The sequence below is a fragment of the Galeopterus variegatus genome, unplaced genomic scaffold (assembly GCF_000696425.1).
Source record: "Galeopterus variegatus unplaced genomic scaffold, G_variegatus-3.0.2 Scaffold132, whole genome shotgun sequence".
NCBI classification, from domain to species: Eukaryota; Metazoa; Chordata; class Mammalia; order Dermoptera; family Cynocephalidae; genus Galeopterus; species Galeopterus variegatus.
The window spans coordinates 248,546-269,562 of NW_007726243.1; the positions used below are offsets into that span (position 1 = coordinate 248,546).

At 40.3% G+C, this 21,017-nt stretch overlaps 1 protein-coding gene across 1 annotated transcript in view; it reads right to left on the bottom strand.

The window, feature by feature from the left end:
* HHLA2 (HERV-H LTR-associating 2) overlaps positions 1-21,017 on the bottom strand; it is a 47,965-nt gene that overhangs the window by 11,984 nt on the left and 14,964 nt on the right. The window contains exons 2-3 of the mRNA XM_008588787.1: positions 2,889-2,978; positions 982-1,338 (exon numbers count right to left, since the gene is read on the bottom strand). Of these exons, the coding sequence (XP_008587009.1) occupies positions 982-1,338; positions 2,889-2,952 (421 nt within the window). The 5' untranslated portion in view covers positions 2,953-2,978. The remainder of the gene's footprint in view (positions 1-981; positions 1,339-2,888; positions 2,979-21,017) is intronic.

Consider the following 21,017-nt stretch of genomic DNA (forward strand, 5'->3'; position numbering starts at 1 on the left):
TATATTGTTATACTACATATTAGCTATATAATATATCAATAATCAGCAGCCTGGTCATTAACAGACCACATTAAGAACCTTCAGTAGTCTGATTATTAGAAACAAGCCTTGGGCCAGCCCATGGCTCACTCGGGAGAGTGCGGTGCTGATAACACCAAGGCCACGGGTTCAGATCCCATATAGGGATGGCCGGTTCGCTCACTGGCTGAGCGTGGTGTTGACAACTCCAAGTCATGGGTTAAGATCCCCTTACTGGTCATCTTTAAAAAAAAAAAAAAAAGAAACAAGCCTTGAAACTCTGCGTTTAGTTTCTTCAATTTTAATTGAATACCTGTTTGGTTAATGTAACTATGAGAATTGGCAAAGTTAATATATTAATATAGTTAATATGTTAACTGTATATATGGTTATAATTACAGGTATAGTTACAATTGCAGGTATAGTTACAGTTGCAAATATAGTTGTATAGATACAGTGTTCTGTATAGTTAATACAGAAAGCAGGAAACTATGTAAAAATTAGCTTCATTTATAATACAGAAAAATGCAATTGAAATCAACAATTCAATATTTTTTGTCACCACATTGGCAGAAAATTTTAATATTGATAATATTTGGTGCTGATAAGATTAAGGGGAAATGGATACTTTTATGCTGCTAGTGTCAGTGACATATTAAAATCTTACTTCTGGTACTTTGCTTTCAGATCATTTCCCCATATTAACTATATGGATGTTCATCACAACATTGTTTGTAATGTAGAATACTGCAAATGCCTGAATATCCACCCAGATGGGGAGTGGTTGTATCAATTATAACATGTCTATACTATGAGATACTCTGCATTAAAAATAATGAGGTACATTTGTATGTATTGACTTGGAAGGAAGCCCATAGCATATTAAGTTAGGAAAAAGACACTTCAGAATAACATGGAATGATATCATTGTTATATTTTATGAAACCTTACATGCACATTTACCTCCCACCTTTAGCACCGCTTTGTTTGTGATCTTTCCAATTGCTGTTCCCACATAGCAGGAATAAATTCCTTCATCTAGAAGGCTTAATCTTCTGAAAAACAGAGAGGCATTCCCATTGTGAATCTCATTATGGAAGAGGGATGTCCTGTTTGTGAATCTGGGATCTTGCCTTTCCAAATGGTCACTGCCTTTGTAGTAACTGTGAACATTGTAGGTATCTTGATTTTTCCAGTGAATTACGACTTCGGACCCACTCTCAAATGAGCAAGGGAGAATTATATCTTCATCAAGTCTTCCAATGACAATTTGCTCATTCATGCTACTAACATGATTGAAGAAAGCTGAAAAGAATTTATCTACAATCAAGAGCAGAGAAGTTATGAAGAGAATTAGTGACAGGTGCTTGCCAAGGATTGGATAAGAACTACATAAAAGAACCTTCCTAGGTCAGCAGACTGATCATTAACTGACCACATCATCAAGAACTCTTTGTAGTTTGATTATCATAAACAAGCCATGAAGCTCTATGTTTGAGTTTGATTTTACTTGAATACGTGTTTGATTCAATGTAACCCTGAGAATTAGCAACAGCCCAAAGCATAGAAACAATGGTTTTCTACCCACTTGATCAATAGTCTTGTCTCTCCTCCAATCCTGGCCTGCTACAGTGTGGGAAATTATGTATATAAAAGCCTCCTGTTGATTTTTGTTCCCAGAACACATTCCCTTTTAACACCTACTATAACAATAGTAAGTTTATCAGCTAGCTAGAACCAGCAAGCCTTAAAGAATAAAACAAAATTAGGTTGGGTAGGTTAGGAAATATCTGGAGCATGTAGAAGACAGTGCTGGGTTTGGGAATCAGTAAGTAATATCTGGACATTAGTCTCCAGCTGGGTAGGACTTGGGCAGGAAGAGTCCAAAAGGGGAAATGAAGTGACTCATTTACTTTGTCTTCAGGACCACTCTCAAGATATCCTGAGTAAATCAAATAGTAAATAGTTAAGGAATATTATTCTGGATATAAATGTGGAAGTCCAATCCTCTTACCTTTTTTTAACTGTTGATTTCAGAGGTTGATTTCAAAAAGCAAGTGAATTCAACATAGTAATATTGTATATTAGTCTTTCTATTTGCAAAGAAAATATACTTAGCCAGTTCATATCATTGAAGGCAGTATCCAGCTTTTTTGACCAGTCCACAAAATATTTTAAATAGATCTCTGTGGATTCTATTCTAAGGCACTGGACTGGAGGGGCCTTATTTTATGGACAATGGAGTAAACTCCTTTGGACCTTGACCAAGGCCACCCAAGATGGGAGAATTGTGTGCTGAAGTGGCTGTGCCATGAAGTCTTTTCCTCTGCCTTCTCTTCTGGGGCTCTTTCCACCATGCCATGTCCCACCTCCCTTCGTCCAAGAGATTTAGTTTCTCTACAGAGAGCTAGAGAGATGTGTTGTTATGCTGAAAGACATGGAAAGGTGGGAAGGAAAAGGAGTGTCAACCTCCCTAATTGCTCTACTAAACCCCTCTAATATTTCATTGGATAATTAAGAATGCCTGTCACAGGACTTAGCAAAGCTGACAAGGCCTTCTGTCAAGTGTTAAGTACCAAGCTTACACTTAAAAAATAAAAATCAATCAATCAATCAAACTTAACTTTCCAGTGATTTTATTTCTGGTAGCAGAAAACAGATTAGAAAGAGCCTTAATCCGAGTGGACAGAACAAAACATGCTTTTTCATCTTCATGCAGACTTCTGGCCTGTTCCCTGTTTCTCATTAACTGATCATTTAGGAAAGTTCACAGTTCTGTGGCTACACAGGAAATAGCCACCTGGCATTGTGTGCTCATGTTAACATCTAATGATACAAATTACTAACATTTGTATTATAAAGGCAGTTACCTTCAGATCCACTCAGAGATGGTATGAGAATGAAGAAGACAGACAGCACTGTCTGTGCCTTCATGTCGTGTGGAGGTCATATTAGTTACACTATCAAAGACAGGCAAAGTACACGTTATGAATTTTAAATGCAAAAAGGAATTGTAAAAGAATTATAGTGTCTACTATAGGAGAGTAGTTAAACTATGGTACATTTACACAAATAATTCTTCTGTAGCCATTAAACATGATATTGTAAAAAATGGTTCAATGGCACGGAAGGAAGTTTTTAATATGTTATAGGAGAAAAATCAGATTACAGTACGTGGTCCCTTTTTAAATAGCATGGACCCTTTTTAAAAAGCACAAACATAGGAGACTCACAGAACATATCACTAAATATACATTAACATGTTAACTCTGAAGAACAGTTTTCACATCTGAAGCAGTACCTGCTATATAACAGGTATCAAAAAATAGCTGTTGAATGAATAAAGATTTGGTATACATTCAACATTTTTCTACTATGAAAATGTGGAAACAAATAATAATACTTTTGCCTTTATAGGCCATTTAAAAAAACCTAAAATTTAATCACAGCCTCTTTCCAAGCAAGAATTAACTCTAATCTACCGGTTTAATGTAGCTTTGGGACATTCCATGTCCACTGTCCTACCATAGGTTCACCTTCCCACTCCCCATGTTGAATGAACAAAGATTTGGTATACAATTCATATATTATTCATTCAATAAAGATTTGGTATATGTTCTCTGGATAATGGTTTCTGTCTGTTATTTTTAAAATTTTTCTACAATTGACATATATTGTTTTTTACCATAAAAAAAATCAATTTAAAGTGCCAATGATATTAACCATGGTGTTATTTATAATCACACATAAAAAAACAATTAAAACCTGGAAACATATTCTTAAATGTCCAATAAGAGTGCAAATCATAAGGCAGCCATTAAAATCATGGTTTACAAAGACTGTATTGAAAGCTCAAAAAAGTGAGAAGACAGATGGCCAAATGTGTACATGCAATATAGTTTCAAGTATATTGAAAATATAACTGATTTTCTCTAATGATGAGATTACAGATAATTTTACTCCTTAAGAAATAGGTTTAAAGAATAGAATAGAATTGGTCTTAAAACCTCTAAAAGAAAATTTTAAAGAAATAATTTGGGAGCTCTACTATAACAAGCATGTATTCTAAATTTGTTGTGGGATATGAGATTTAAGATGATTAAAACTATCCTGGAAAGTAAAATTAGATTCCTTCATCACATCTTATTGAAATAAAACCCGGTAGGTTAATAATGTATAGTTTCATTTTTACATTTTAAATACTAGAAGAAAATGATTGAATATACAACTTTGGAATAGGGCTTTTTTAACATGACTATACATTTTTTAAATAGACATATCCACATAAAAGTTGGAAACACAACAAAAACAAATATTACAATACAATACATAGGAGAAAACATTTGTAATATGACAAAAGTTATCATTCCAGTAGCTTCCATCAATTTCAGAGCAATAGCTTAAACAGTTGGTAAAGTGAAAACAGTTGTGAAATAGTATTAGTTATCAAAATAAGACCTTTATATTTCTTTCCTATAGGTGTATTTGCATGTATAATATATGAAAGGATATACATATCACAATAATGATCTCTGAACAGTAAGATTATAAGTAATTGTTAAAGTCATTTTTCTACTATGAAAATATGTAAACATGTAATAATACTTTTTGCCTTTACAGGTCATTTTAAAAAAACTTAAAATTTAATCATAGCTTCTTTCCAAGCAAAAATTAACTCAAATCCACTTGTTTAATGTAACTTTGAAACATTCCATGTCCACTGTCCTAGTATAGGTTCACCTTCCCTCTCCCCATAATGACTCCAGTATTTGCTACCTTCTCTTGAAACTTCCAACATCTGTTTTCTCTATCTCCCTTCCAGCTGATGCTCTTGCTTTTTAAATTAGTTTTGATTAATTATGGATACTTCCTCATCCGGCTACCACCCATTCAACCAACCCATTAACAGCTGTGTCCACTCTTTCTGCCTCCCCTTCTGCTCTCATCCAAAGCCAAACCCATCACTGCACTCTGCAACCCACACCTCTTTGTATCCAAGAAATAGGTCCCTGCATTTATATTCCCTCTCTACTGCATCATCAGGATCTCTCTCTACTAGATCAATTCCATAAGCATATATGCTCCAATATCTCTATCTTAAGAACATGAGAAAAAACAAAATTCTTCTCTGACTCTTAATTACTACCTGCTTATTTCTCAGCTCCATTAACTTCTTGAAATAATCATTTAAATAGCTGTCCCCATTTCTCCCTTTACAATCTCCCCTCAGTCCACTCTGGGCTCCTGTCTGCATGACCTGTTATAAAGTGTCCTCGTCAGTGTCAACCAAGAACTTCCATATTGCCAAAAACAGTGATATCATTTTTCCTCTTCTTACACAACCTCACAGCAGCATTGAGCATAATTGACTGTTACCTTCCTCCTGTAAGACTGTTCTCTTGGTTTCTGGAACACCACATTCTCCTAGTTTTTCCTTTCTCACTGCTGCTCCTCCTTAGTCACCTCTGCTTGTCCAATTTATGTGGAAATATGAAATGTTCCCAGGCATTCTATTTTCCCTGTACTCTCTCCCTAAAAGAGTTCCTCTATTCCATGGCTCTGAATACCATCCAAATGCCAAGGATTCTTAAACATATCTACTGAGTCGAGGTCATATATTCAACTGTTCATTTGATCTGTGTACCTAATGCTCTATGGGCATCAGAAAGTTAACATGAGTCCTTGATTTCTACCTCATTCCTTTTCCATTGCCCTGTGCTCCACTCCAAACAAAAGACACAAAAATTATCCTGTTCATCCTCTAGTCTTTGTCTAGAATTGGTCCTAAATTCTTCCAGCATTTAGACCAGAAACTTAGAAATCAATCTTAATTCTTCCTTTCCCTCATGCCCCATATCTAACCCATTAATCAGTCTTTTTCTTTGTTAACGGATTAGATAAACTCCAACTCTACTATGACCATTCTGCTCCAAAGCAACTATTGTCTCTTACCTAGATATCTAAAACTAAACAGCTGGCTGCTTACCCTTTTTCTACTCTTGCCTCCTTACAATCCACTGTCAATACAGCAGTGAGCAGTCACATTTTTAAAATATAAATCATTCTGTGACATTCTCCTAATTAAATCCCTCCAGTGGCTTCCCACCACACTCAGAGTAAGATCCAAATTCTTAATCCTAAGCCTACCACACTTTGCATCCTCTGGCTCCTGGTCCTGCCTGCCCTTCCATCCTCTCCCACAGTAGCCCACAACATACATTCCAAAAGACTTAAGAACGCAAGCACTCCAATGCAAGGGTCTGTATGGTCATGAGCTGAAAATTTGGTCCTTGAGAACTATTTAATTCATGTTTTTTGAATAAAATGACAAATTACAGTAACCCATTTTCATCACCGATAAAGTACTATGAATAAAAAAACATGCTCAACCTCTTCCACACAAAGGCTTGATTTAGCGCTGTTGAAATAATTTCAGCATTCAGCTAAGTGAAGCAGTTAATGAGTATTTGGCCCTATTTTTATGCCTAAGTTTTATTTTTAGACATTTATTTTCTTCCCCCAAAGCAGCAGAAGCTTCCACCTTGTATTAAACTGAAGTTACCCAAGTTGTAATCAGCACCCTTACAAAAGGGTTCAAATGTTAGAAGCATTTTGTTCTGGTACATTTTGGCTGAATTCCAGATGTGAGGGAGAAAGGCAGAGAGAGGCAGCCTGTGCAGTGAAACACAGCAAAAAGAAATCCAGATGCTAAGACTAATCAGACAGAAAAGAGAACTGAGGTTATTTCTACATGCATGAAATAAAGAGAACAAAACAGCTACCCCTATACCCATCTTAATAGCTGCATACCAAGATGACTACAGACATCAGTACTAATTATAACCATGATGACAAACATCACTTGTGGTTGGTTAGTGACACTCAGGATCAATCCTGGCCTCGTAACTGCTGGTCTCCATCTGGCCAGAGCCACAGAACACGTCAATTCTTTTTTTGAGAAAGAAGAAGGTTTAGCATCACTGGCATCATCATGCCAGTTCATGAATGCTCTGAATTCCTTTGAGGAACAGCAGCTTCTAGGGAGCTAATTCCCCTCTGCATTGTTTTTAAATTCAGTGCTTCTGCACAGTGCTGATGGCACTGGGCCAATTTGCGAAAGTGGTAGTAACAAAAGGAAAATGCTTTGTAGCATCCTGGGGATTTCTCCTAAGCATCCATTTAGATTTTAATAGGATTGACTTTGTTTAGACAGAAAAAGAACAAAGAACAGTTTTTGGATTACATACACTTTACTCAAAATATCTCCCCTGATGTTTTATAGTGGAATTCTACCACTTACAGGACTCAAATATTGGGTTAAAACTTTGAATCTCTAGGGATGCTGTCTTTGCCCTAGGCTCTGTTTAATTTTGTTTTGTTTCAGAAACCAGGCTAAGAGTATGCACTGATACATTTTGGGGGAGGTACAGAGGTGCCACTGCAGGACAGCATCAGTGAAAGAAGTGAAAATAGGAAGAAAGCAGACCCTAGGTGGTGGTTGCCTTACTGTCCACAGCTTCAGTACAGAAAACAAAGGCACTTGCTCAATCACAAGGGACAATCTCCAGACATCCTCTTCTGAACCACAGCACCTCAAAAAATCCATCAGAGGAAGAGAGCAAAAGGAATTTATCTATAGGCTTCCCCCATTAGTCAAAGTGTCCCCAAGGGGCGTTCATGCTCATGCTCTTCCTGGTTGTGCAGCTGGCCCCTTGGGACAGCCACTGCAGAAGCCAGGTACCATGCCTCGCTGTATGACACTTTGTATTTGAGTCTGGAAACACAGGGTGGGGGAAACCGCTGTTTCTGTGAGTCTCCTTGGGTCATGCCTGGACCCCGTAGTGGCTACAGCTCGCAATGTGGCAGGTACAATGGAAGACTTGCTGGAGTTGGCCTCCCCAGGGGAGATGGGATCAACTGGTGACCTTTGGAAATGTGGCAATGACACTGGGGCCTGGGCTCTTTTTGTTTAGTAAAAGCAGCTGTTTTAAAAATGCCATGTAGGGCTGACCCAGTGGCGCACTTGGGAGAGTGCGGCGCTGGGAGCGCAGCGGCGCTCCCACCGTGGGTTCGGATCCTATATAGGGATGGCCGGAGCGCGGTGAGGGCGACGCCAAGCCAAGGGTTGCAATCCCCTTACCGGTCACAAAAAGGACCAAAAAGGTATTTAATATCTGATATTTTACTAATTAACAATCACCTGGCCAGATCCCCTGTGATCGCTTTTATGAATTCAGTGTTCATGCACACATCACTTGGCTGCTGCTACCTGCTCAGATGACTGCAACCTTCTTTGGCAGGCTGTGCTCAGATGATGGAAGCGGTCATTCTGGGAGTTACACTCCTTTGCTGCTCCCTGTCCCATGGTGACTTCAAGGCAAGATACATTCTATGGTTCAGAGCTCTCCTGGGTTTAGGCTGGAGCCTTCACCTGAAGCCACATCCCTGTGTAGCTTCTTTCTCTGCCTCATCCTGCTGCCCACACTTCCTTACAGGAATGAGAACACTCCCTCATTACTTGCCCACAAATCCCCATCTCAGGTGGGGCTGGTTCCCTAGAAGCAGAGGCAGGGACAAAGCGTGTATACAGGAAACCACATTACACAGAAGGGTCAGAGCACTACTCATGCCTCCATGGACCATTTTCCAGCTCAGACTCCAAACACAAAATGTGTCTTCTTGCCCAAAGGGTTGATTATGTAATCCTCTTCAGTAGCACTCTATGCGAGAAAGAATATAGTCGGACAGAGTGGTGGTGGTGGTGGTGGTGTCTTTTAGCAAGAACACTGCAAAGCCAAGAAAACAGACAAAATAAATTGCCAGGGTTAACGAGGCAGACAGCAGGCATTCTGTGGAACACAGACGGTTAGTGAGCAATCGAACAAGACTCCATTAAGTGAAGTGAGTGCTGAATGTGTGCAGATGGAAGGCCGAGGACTTCCTGAGACAGTCACCTCTCCCTCTATAAAAATGGTTAATGGACACACATGCCTCAAACACCTCTGGGAAGCCAGTTTGCTGTTTCTATACACTTCTACACCCACCAGTTCAGTGTGTTATTATCAGCAAATCATTTAACAAAATGTTATGTTAATTGATTAAATGAGAGGACAAGAACAAACTTGGTGTTTCTCCAAAAACTAAGTTGAATAAGATGAATGCTTTGGAAAGGCTGAATAAAAGCCAGCCGCAAAAAAGGAGGAAAAAACAAAATCTACTATTGAGTGAGGCGTGGGAGAGACAATGGTAAAAGACTGAAAGCAAACTGTAAAGGTCTAGAAGGAGTTGGACTCTTTTGTGACAATTTGAATGCAAAGTTCTCTGGCCATTTTGAAGAAACAAAAACAGAAAATACTGGATGGCGCATTATTGATTTAGCTTATTCAGGAAAGACAATACAAAAAATCAAACTCATACTCGGAACAAGCAAGGCCTTCCTGAAAAACTAGAAAATGGATGGATGTTTATGTTTTAAGTTTAACAAATTCAAAATATATCATTTGGATACTTAACTTTTTTTTAGTTAAACCAACTGCTGGGCCTGATTGTGTCAGATGTAAGGACTAGGACTGAAATAATGAAAATTCTAAAATGATACAGTGAATTCTCACCACAGATAACAAGAGACAAAGGTTCTGTAACATAGAGGAGGATCGGCAGAACCTGGGGGACAGAGGATCTGAGCAACACTGTAGGAGGAAGCTGCCTTCTCAATGTTGGTTTACGTTTATCACCGAATTCCCATAACACAATTCTGTCCTATGCTACTCACAGTTGTTCCATTTAAATACATCTATCGCATGGTAAGTGATATACCCAGTATTCCTCATTCTCCTGTGTGAGATTAATCATTCCCACTCAATCCCCGTGGTACCCTTTCAAATCCAGAAGTAAAGAACTCCTCTTTGTATCTACATATCAAAGTGTTGAGGTGGGTGGCCCAAAACTGCATATTGGAATGAAGGATTTGGTGTGAGGAACAGACAAAACCCAGTCTGTACAGGACTTATTCCTAGCTGCGCAGACCACTTAGAGCTTTTAAGTGATGCATTCTAATGGATTGCTTTCTGGCAAGTACTTGTGCCCATGCACACCTGAATTTGTGGCTTTCAGTCCTTGGAATTTAAAGCTGCTGCTCACCTGACTAGCTGGTACGCAAGGAAAGAAAGACTGCTGGCCTCGTTCTACATACACAGTGCACTGAGTCATTGCCAAAGTGCAGCGGTTATTAGTTTGCTTTGTACCAGTGAGTTTTCTGTATAGTTCAGAGTCGATTCTGCCAAATAACTTAAGTTTGTAAAGTTCCACTGCTTTAGCCTTGTCTTCTATTCACTATCCACTCCTAAATTAGAGGCAGAAAATATCAAATTTCTAAAAATCAAGAGAAAATGAAATACCTTGAATTTATCCTGACCTCCTAGGAAACAGGATTAAGTCTTTCCTTGCATGGCACCCCACACTGTCATCCAGCAAGCTTAACATCTTTCCTGCCATCAAAATATACAATTTGAGCATCATCTATGGGTCACAAACTATGCAAGGATGAGTCAGACAGTCCCTAATCTCAAAAAGTTCGGTCCGGTCCCAAAAGATTGGTGGATTGTGTAAACACATAAATCATAATACAGAGATGCAGGGAGCAATCAGGGCTCCCACTGGGTACTATGAAAGGACAGAGGAAAAACACTGAGTTAGGTGGGAAGGGTGTTAAGGAAAGCTTCTTGAAACTTCCATTTGGAAGGACAAGGAGGAACTGGCCTGTAGGAAAGAAGCAAAGGAAGTGGAGAAGGGCAGATATTCTAGACAGACGACAGAACAAAGATGCAGCAGCAAGAGAGAGCATCAGTCCCATGTGATGATGGTACCAAGCGGGATGAGTGGAAGAGAAAATGCTGGAAAGGTGCACAAGGCACAGATCATAACCATTCTTGTGAGCCGCACTAGAAAGCTAATGATGAAGTCAGGTTTGTGTTTCAGAAAGATCAGACCAGTGGGATTATAGCAGTTGCATAAAAGGAGTCTGCCTAGAAGAATCCACTAAGTAAATGTGACACGAAGCCATTTTTAAAAACTGTAACAGTGTGAGACGGATAAAATGTGAAAGGACACTGTGACAGACACCGGTGCCCTATCTCTGCTTCCTTGCTAATAGAACTTCTTCTCTGCTCAGCTGTGTTGCAGGATGTAGCCACCCTTATCCAAAAGGAGACCAGAGAAAGTGTCCAGAGATGACCATCTCTGGCTCAGGATGGGAGTGGGAGTCCTCCCATGTTTGGGAAAGGAGGGGCTGGGGTGGTGACCCTCACGAAGCAGAGCTGGATCTGGGGCGAGAGAGGGAAGCCAGTCAGAACTTCTCAACTTTCTTGGAGATTGAGAGTTCACCGACTAACCATGTTTACATGACTTGTGAGTGTCGGACCCCAGTTACAATTCCTACATGTCCACCTTCCCATTTCTAACTCTGAGCCCAAGGGAAGAAGGAAAGTGCGGCCAGCCTCTTATGCTGCTTTGTCCGTCAGAACTTCTCAACTTTCTTGGAGATTGAGAGTTCACTGACTAACCATGTTTACATGACTTGTGAGTGTCGGACCCCAGTTACAATTCCTACATGTCCACCTTCCCGTTTCTAACTCTGAGCCCAAGGGAAGAAGGAAAGTGCGGCCAGCCTCTTATGCTGCTTTGTCCTCAAGATGAACAACTGAAATCAAACTAAATAATCAAACTAAATAAACACACACATACACTGCTCTGACACTGTTTTGGACAATGGGACATAAACGAGGTCCATTGGGAGGATTTCTGTGGGAACATTTGTTTTCTTATAAGAGGGATAGATGCAAGAGCAAAAAATTGGATGGAAAACCCTTCCCTCTACTTTCTGAGCACTGATTTGGTGCCAGAGCTGCAGCAGTCATCCTACAGAGGTGAGAAAACAAGTATGAGGATTAAAAGTCAACACCAGGATGATAGAGCAGAAAGATGGGAAGAATCTGGGTTTGTAATGACATTGCTGAGTCCCTGTTCCTGCCTGTTCTGGACCCTCTACCTCTAGACTTAAGTAGTACATTTTGGTCTTCAAACATCTCCAAACACTCCAAAGTGACACAAAATAATTGATGAAGAAAAATAACTGATGAAGACCTACTGACACAGGAACAAGGCTCTATTTTTATTGACATAAATAAATTAATGAAAAAAAAAAAAAACCTTTCTTCCCACCACACAAAATGTTGAAGGAAGTTGTGTTATCTTTTAACAGAGTAAAGTAAGAGATATATATTTGCTTGGTAATGGTAGGAAAAAAACTTTTAATCTTGAAGCTAAAACACTAGTTATGAGCCATGGGAAGTCTGTAGTAAGTTTAATGTGCCTTATTATTTTTATAGGACTTTTCTAACATCAAAACCATATTAACCTTAAAATTCCCATTTCCTTTTAGTGTCAACATTAAAAGGAAAATACTGACTCTTAACTGAAGCATTATTGTGCAAATATGAAAGCTTCGTATTACACAACAAGAAATGAGTTTGGCTAGCTAGTTTATTCTCCAGAACCCTTGTTTCCTTATTTCTTTCAAAATAAAAAATAATAAAAAAAATCTTTGTTTCCAAGAGCCTTTAAAAATAAGACTAATAAGACTATAAAGTAGTAAAGTAACTTCAGAGTATACAGCTGGGATTTGAATATTTGTGGAAAAAATGAATTGGACATCTCGTGACATAATTATGTGTACTTCAATGCCATAAATTTTGTGTAGAATTTATAAAGTTAAGACTAAAGGAGGGACAGTATAAAAACTGTACGTCGGTACATAGGCCTTTCAAATGCAGAGAACTTGAGTTGACTCATTTGGAGGCATGGGTATGTTGGTCCATTCATATAAATCAAGCTGCCCCGATGCATCAGGTAGGTCAGTCTCTGCTCAGTTCTATTTGTTTCTGTAGCTAAAATTCTCAGAGTTTTCTGGGTTCAGTAAAGATACTGGCAAATTTAGGAAGAGAGAGAAAGAGAGACACCAACCAATGCTGAGTGACACAGGAGGACAATTTTAAGTGAGGAGCCTTTGCCCGTGCCCCATCTGTTCAGGCAGTGAGATCCAGGTGCTGCATGTCTTGCTGTGGAAGGATGACCCTGCTTCTCCTTGCATTGTTTTCCAATCTCTTACTGTCCAAAGTTCGGCTACCACCTTCTTTGAGAAGCATGAATTCTCTCATCTACTCTCCTCTCTACCAAACTCACCTTCTGGCAACTCTTCCCTGTCTCAATATGTCCCCTCCTATCTTTCCCTAGACCTTACTCATTTTCCCAAACACAGCCACCCCCACCCTGGCCCTTCTCTTTTGCTTACGGGTGCTTTCCCCATACCTTCAAAAACACTGAACAGCATCCCTGGACATCGTTGTCCCCTCTAGTTAAGATCCCAATTCCCAGCTACCTTTACCTTCTGAGTCCTATCTGAGACCTCAACTATGGCCACTCCTTCTCACTACGTACAGACTACTTAAAGTCTTAGGAACCAGGCTTTTCCTCCTATCAGTTTTGAAATCACTTTTGTCCCTAGTGACACAACTGACAAACCCAAAGACATTCTCACACCACTCAGGAGATGTTCAGCTACTCCTCCTTGGCCACAAAATGGGCTGTTTTTGTATTTGTGGGGAGCTTGGGGTGAGGAATTGACAAATCAGAAAATCAGATGACATACGTAAATAGATGGATGAAAGAACCAATGTGAACAATGTGTACTACAAGGTTTTATCTGCCAAAAAGAAAGACCGATAGTTTTCTCTCCTCTCCTGCATTTTATTACCTTTTTTGGTAGTATTAACAGCTAACCTGTCAGTGCTTCTAAGAATACAGTAATATTATATACTCCATAATTTGAAACACAATCATGTGAAGTATTATAATTTCCATTTTATAGATGAAGACATTGAGGTTTAGAGAGGTTAAGTAACTTGCTCAAGGTCACAGTTGGTAAATGGCAAAGTCACAACTTTAAACTATGTCGGGCTCATGACTCTACTATGAAACCTCATATGTGACAGTGATGATTTACCATCCCAAGGCTATTCCTCTGACAACCAACTATAGAGGATCAGATGGTTCTTTCCAGTGTAGATTTAATCTCTTTGTGAATCTTGACCTTTTGATGAGCCTTGGCCCTATTTCCAAGAGGTTATTTTCTCACAGCAACTGGTTGACGGTGATTGTAAAACCATGTATGGTTTTACAGCCATAGCTACTGTTAGACCTGTATCGCATCAGGAAAAAGGTTAGTGTGACAATTCCAACGTGGTCTCTCTGCTTCCAGTTGCTCAGCTCTCCTATGGGCAGGGTAAAGATGCATTCCACTAATCATTAATAGTAGCCTCTTTCACTTTCAAAAGTGTCCCAGTTTGGATGATAAATTACATGGTCACCCTACCTATTTATTAGGTATCTTAGTCTTAGTCTTCTTCAAACATTGATTTCAACATATAATTCATCTGCTTGAAAATCAAGACCTCCTGCTAAATGCGTAGGGGACATTTTTGCCTGCCCAGCAGCTGTTCTTTCAGGACAGCCCTCCTTCCCTATTTCATTTCCTTCTGGGAGGACTGTTAGTCTCTGTTGATCACAACGTCCTGCCCTGCCTCACTATTCTAACCAAGGATAGGCTAATAATCCAGGTGTGAATAGTCGTGGCAACCCCTCCAAAGGGGGGCGGGGCAAGTGATCCAAAAAAGGACAGAGCACTACTGGACACTGAACAAGATCACTTTTTGCTAGGCTTGTAGGCGGGGAGAATGAATTTGGAACTGCTGGCAGCAATAATTCCTGCCACATAAAAAGAACATCTCAACAGAAATCAATCAATGGGGGAGAGAGAGGGGGGTTGGGGAGAGATTGGGTAAGGGGCATAAAGAATAATTACAATTGGCAATAGTGAGTATGCCAATAATATCAATTTGATCATCACATGCTATACACGGGTGATGGTAGGCAATTCTGTACCCGAAAAATATGTATAATTCATTATGCTCCAATAAAAAAGATATCAATCAATTAACAACAAGGAGTGAACAGAAAGGCTGAGGGTGAGTGCTTGGTGGCACACAGGTGAGTGCAGCAGAACAAGCACAGGTGCCCCCACTAAGCATGTCCTCATGCCTTGGTTCCCACACTTCTAAGTTCAATTGTATAAATGACACTGGTTTCTTTCCATTTTACATATGCTAACAAAATCCCTTCTGCTTAAGCTAATTTGAATTTGGTTTCTATAACTTGCCTATAAAAGTGTCGTGACATCTCATCCCCCCTAAAAGTTTGTCTTCAGTAATATTCAAAGATATAAAAAATAATTTAAAATAAGACCCCATTTCCAATCTGGCAGAATGGCAAAGATATATGTAAACAGTTATGTCTCTCCCTCACTCTCTATACACACACACACACACACACACACACACTCACACATACATTTAACATTCAGTCCTGGTTAAGATACTTGGAGACAGTCACTTACATCATTGGTGATGGCATACACCTATATTCAACTTTCTGAAAAGCAATTTGGTGGTATTTATCAAATGCCTCTAAAACTGCAAGACCCTTTGTATCATTTAAGGTGAGTTTAGTAACAAACAACAAACAAGTTTAGAACTTAGCTAGGAAGAAAACAGATTAGAAGGACACTGAGGAATTCCAGAACTGAAAGATGAACAACCAAGCATCAAAAAGAGCAGAGCCGGGCCGGCCCGGTGGCGCACTGGATAGTGCGCCGCTTGGGAAGCGCGGTGGCGCTCCCGCCCGAGGGTTCGGATCCCACATACGGACCAGTTCCCGCTCACTGGCTAAGCGAGGCACGGGAGCAACACTGAGGGTTGCAATCCCGTTGCCGGTCCTGGTCCGGTACGGGGGCAACACTGAGGGTTGCGATCCGTTGCCGGACACGGAAAAAGACAAAAAGACAAAAAAAAAAAAAAAAAAAAGAGCAGAGCCGTGGACAATTCCAGCAAAGTCCACAACAGGAACCCTGGAGACTTTGTGGGTTCTGTCATCCAGTGACTCTGCTCCAATCAACTTCCACCTGGGTAGTTCTGTTCTACTTTCCAAATTTCCGGAGAGAGCAAGCCTTAGCTATGTTCTTCTACCCTTGGGTCAGTAATGGCTAGAACATCTAGTGATTGGGGGAGCGAGAGGGGATGACAAGATATAGTCTCACAGTCAACTTGTTGCTTATTTCTGTACATTCACCTCTGGCTGCCAAACATACACACACAAACACACACACACTCCTGAATAGTCAGAGATGCCTCCATCTAACCCCCCCACCCAAATACTCTGTGACCAGCAGCAAGCTTGCTCACCTCCTTCACAGTGGGAAGTGACTAAAGTCACACAGAGGTCGCATCCAGGAGTAATAATATATTTCACAAGGCCACTGATCATCAAAGATCATCAAGATCAGTGCTTCTCAAACTATCTGTAGTAAAGGAGCAATAAAATTTTGTTTCTAATCTGTCATGGACAAATTCAGCGGGAAAATGTGATAAAAATGAATTGTTAGAGAAATGAAATTAGAAAGAACATAAAATGCAAGCTTCAATGTCATGACACAGCAAGAAAATGCGTCCTTTATTCTGCCATTTGTCTCTAAGCCAGAGCTGGTATGTATGTCCTCAGTTTTCTATCACCCATTTTGTGATCTCTCTTCCTTCTGCCAACACCTCATCTACTTCCCTGATGGGGTGAACTGCACCTTGATTCTTGAGCTATTATTTCAGTTCTTGGTGGTCTTGCCAATAGAAGGGCAATATATTCTAACCTTTCCTATGAGCACATAAATAAAAGAAAGGGATCCATTAAATTTCCTATCACATGTCCCCTTGATCTAGTTGTACAGTGGTAACCGCATCTTCCCTTACTAGGCAGGATCAGGCACCTTAGCCAACATAGTATCCCACTTTCTGTCATTTGTCTCCTGGCATGAAGAGCCCAAATGACCAGTTTTATCTTCCAATTAAGAAGAATCATACTGTATTCCATGATAAAAGCTTCTCTGTCTTGGGTACTAACGAGAAATGGGTGACACTGCATAGTATCCCACTTTCTGTCATTTGTCTCCTGGCATGAAGAGCCCAAATGACCAGTTTTATCTTCCAATTAAGAAGAACCATACTGTATTCCATGATAAAAGCTTCTCTGTCTTGGGTACTAACGAGAAATGGGTGACACTAAAAGAGACATTGAATGAGTAAAAACCAAGTAATGAGTACAAATTTTGAAAGTAGGCTAATTATTTATGACTGTTAGACACATCAGTCCCTCCTCAGTCTTTGGTTCCTAGATCCGTGTCTTCTAACTATGGATCTAGGAGCACTGGTATTTCAAACACTAGTTCAGAGCCTAACCAGTATTCTGCAAAGTAGCTATGTCATCATACAGAAGATGCCCTGTGAGACTGAGTGCTACATCTTTGGGGGCCATTCCAACATGTCATAAGGCTAACTGCTTAATTAACAGGGAACATAAAACAGTAAATTGAAACATTTGAATTAGTCCATTGCCTTCGTCCTTTGTTTCTCATCAAGGAATTCCCTTCACAGCCAATTTGGGGTGTGACAGTCCTTTGTTTCTGATCAAGGAATTCCCTTCACAGCCAATTTGGGGTGTGATGGTACATATACCATTCACAAAGTCTGCAGTTAGCAGTTCTGGCAAAGGCATGGCCAGGAGAAAGGAAAAGAGAATACTGTTCCCTTCCATAATGGGAGAAATTCAGTATAATCCAACAAGGTGCTGACTTGTGTTTGCTAGGCATGGTGCCATATCAGAGATGTGGCTGGTCTCTAGATGTGGGCTGACAAATCAAGCACTCGGCCTGGGAGTAGCATGGTCTGCTTTGATGAGGGAAAGGCTGTGTGGTAGAGTCTGTATAAGCCTCTATCCCTCCTCCCATGGCTACTTTATTCATGTTCCATTTGAATGCTCATCAGAAATACCCCACTGCAGAAGAGGTTCTCAATCTCATGAGTAGGCATTAATGTAGTCAGGTCAACTCAGTTCCCCCTTTCATGCTTGCTCAATGGGCTCCTGAACGGTCTCATGCTCTGGACCCATTCTGAGTGTTCCATGTGCACATCCACTTCCTCATTCCTCCAGTCAGCCTTCTTCTATGTCCTTGACCAACATGTTCAAGAACTGGTACCAAGCCTGACTTTAGTCTTCATTTTCATCCAGCAAAGTTACAGTGAGATCCATCCTCAACATCCTACCTAACTGGACGTTTTCCCTTTTCCATTGTTGTAGAGCTACTTGACCACACCAGTTGTCTGGCTACTTTTATCCTGTTCATGAGACCAAACGTAAAGCTACATGACTATGCCAGTTGTCCAGACTGGGTCACAAACCCTTCACATGCCAGGCTAGGTCACCAGACCCCTTACACACAGGTCTATGAGCTAGGTAACTGGCAAACAGGACTTTGGAAGCCATAGTTTGGAATGCATGGTGGACACCTGAGGCAGTGAACTCCAGTCAAGGTGGCGGCACCGAGCAGGTGCACTAACTCCACCCACACACAACTTGTTGACAAAGAATGCACCACACTACCCCCAACCAGCTTGAGGAGAGAGGGCCTGATTAAATCATTCTATTTTCCCAAGAATTGTCCTTCAGAGTCAGCCCTGCCAGGGGTTCTAAGGCTACAAAGTTTACTTACAGTTGGTGGCAGTTGTTATTCTGAAAAGCCATCCTTTGTACTCCACAGAATATTAAAAGAACTCCCCACGAGGCCACAAGCACAGGTTGGGGAAGGAGCAGCAGCATGGCAGGCTCAGTGGGCATGTAAGCACCTACTCATGCAGCTTATTTGCTCCGTTGGGGCTTGATGCAATCCTACCGGCACATTCAACTTTGTTCCTACTTTGTTGTGGATCATGGATCCCTGATCATAGAATCTAAAACTCAAGCATCTTCATGAACTTGCTCCGTTGGGGCTTGATGCAATCCTACCGGCACATTCAACTTTGTTTCTACTTTGTTGTGGATCATGGATCCCTGATCATAGAATCTAAAACTCAAGCATCTTCATGAACTATGTGCTATCTGATTCACTTGAATATAATTTCTGAAAAGAATAATCACTTACTAAAGAGAACAAAGACTTTTTCCAAAACCTAGGAGCTTTTATTGCACTTCCCCTATCAGGATTTGCCATAGGCATCCTTCAGTATTTGGATCGGCCTTAGTCACTGCGTTAATTTGCTCCAGTGAGGAGACAACACATGGGACAGCACTTGCAGTGAGAATCACCACCTGATTCAGACAGACATGCTGGGTCGCTCTTCTGGCACCAGCTCCATCTTTTCCATGACTGAAGCTCATGACAGCAAGACCTACCAAGGTTCCAGCTTCCACAAGCTGACCTCACCCTTGGGATCCCATGGTATTTCTTTCCAGCATGGAAGTGACTTCACCGTCTTCTATTTTATTTCCCAGCTCCTCTATCACCCTCTTCCCTGCATTAAATCCCCTCTGTTGTAAATACCTGATGGAGACACCATTGCCCTAGATAGACTACCTAAGGGTCAGCTAAGTTGATTCACACTAGTCCCCTGGGACTAAAATTAACACATTTTTCTCTGAATTACTAGTAGGAATGTCTATCCTTGGCAACTTTCAAAATCTCCAAGTTAGCTTGCTGACCTCTTTAAAAAAACTATCACAGTATCAGGGCCAACTGGCAGCTATTTGTTTACCCCATACTTTCAAAATAGTTGATCAGAATAAATACCACATTCTAGGCTATTTTCAAAGAATTGAAAGATGTGCATGTGCATATTCAAATCTTATTCCCACCCAGTTTCTCGGTTTGGCCATTATACAACACTGATGATACTTGGAGAATAAAAGGTTTTGTTTTTGTTTTACATCAAAAAGTAAAAATAAAGCACAGACCTTAAAGGCTGGCTCATCTATTTAATTCCCAAAGATCCCATGTTTAATTTGAGCCAGAGATTTCTGCTTATCTGATGATTTCATGAGCTCTGATTGCTGCACTGTCTTTGGATTTATGATGAAACTCACGTGGAGTCTGCAATCACTTGCCTTCAGTGTGAATCCTCCTCTTTTAGTTAAGGGATCTCATTTTTATTGTGCCCTTTTTAAAGGATTCTGCAGCCTGCCTCAGCAATCTATTTCTCATGGGAAAGAAGATTCTTCTAGGTAGGAGGGTCAGACACACACATACATACATGTATTTCCAAGCCAATATTTTGAAGACAGTTCTTACAGTCTTTGTGAACCAGAAAGGCCCCAGCATAAAAAAGGGGAAAGAATTCAATGTCACCTAGGCTAGGACAGCATTTAGCAATGGATTGCACTTACCATTCCATCAAACTTGAAATTAAAGCTGGCTCCCTAGACTAGATCATTGAGTACAGACTACCTGGTGAGTACTATAGCAATGACTGTCCCCTGTACCCTCTGAGGTATGTATGTGTTGAATTTAATTTTTTTGTTACTGAGAGAAAAAAAAAACAACAAAAAGACAGATATGGGGTTGGGCCATGTAGGGTTGCCAGATTAAATTCAAGCTGTCCAGTTGAATTCAGATAAACTAATAATGTTTTAATATAAGTGTGTCCTATGCCATATTTAGGACATACTCATATTAAAACAAATCATTGNTCATCTATTTAATTCCCAAAGATCCCATGTTTAATTTGAGCCAGAGATTTCTGCTTATCTGGTGATTTCATGAGCTCTGATTGCTGCACTGCCTTTGGATTTACGATTAAACTCACGTGGAGTCTGCAATCACTTGCCTTCAGTGTGAATCCTCCTAACTCTTTTAGTTAAGGGATCTCATTTGTATTGTGCCCTTTTTAAAGGATTCTGCAGCCTGCCTCAGCAATCTATTTCTCATGGGAAAGAAGATTCTTCTAGGTAGAAGGGACACACACACACACACACACACACACACACACACACACACACACACACACACACAC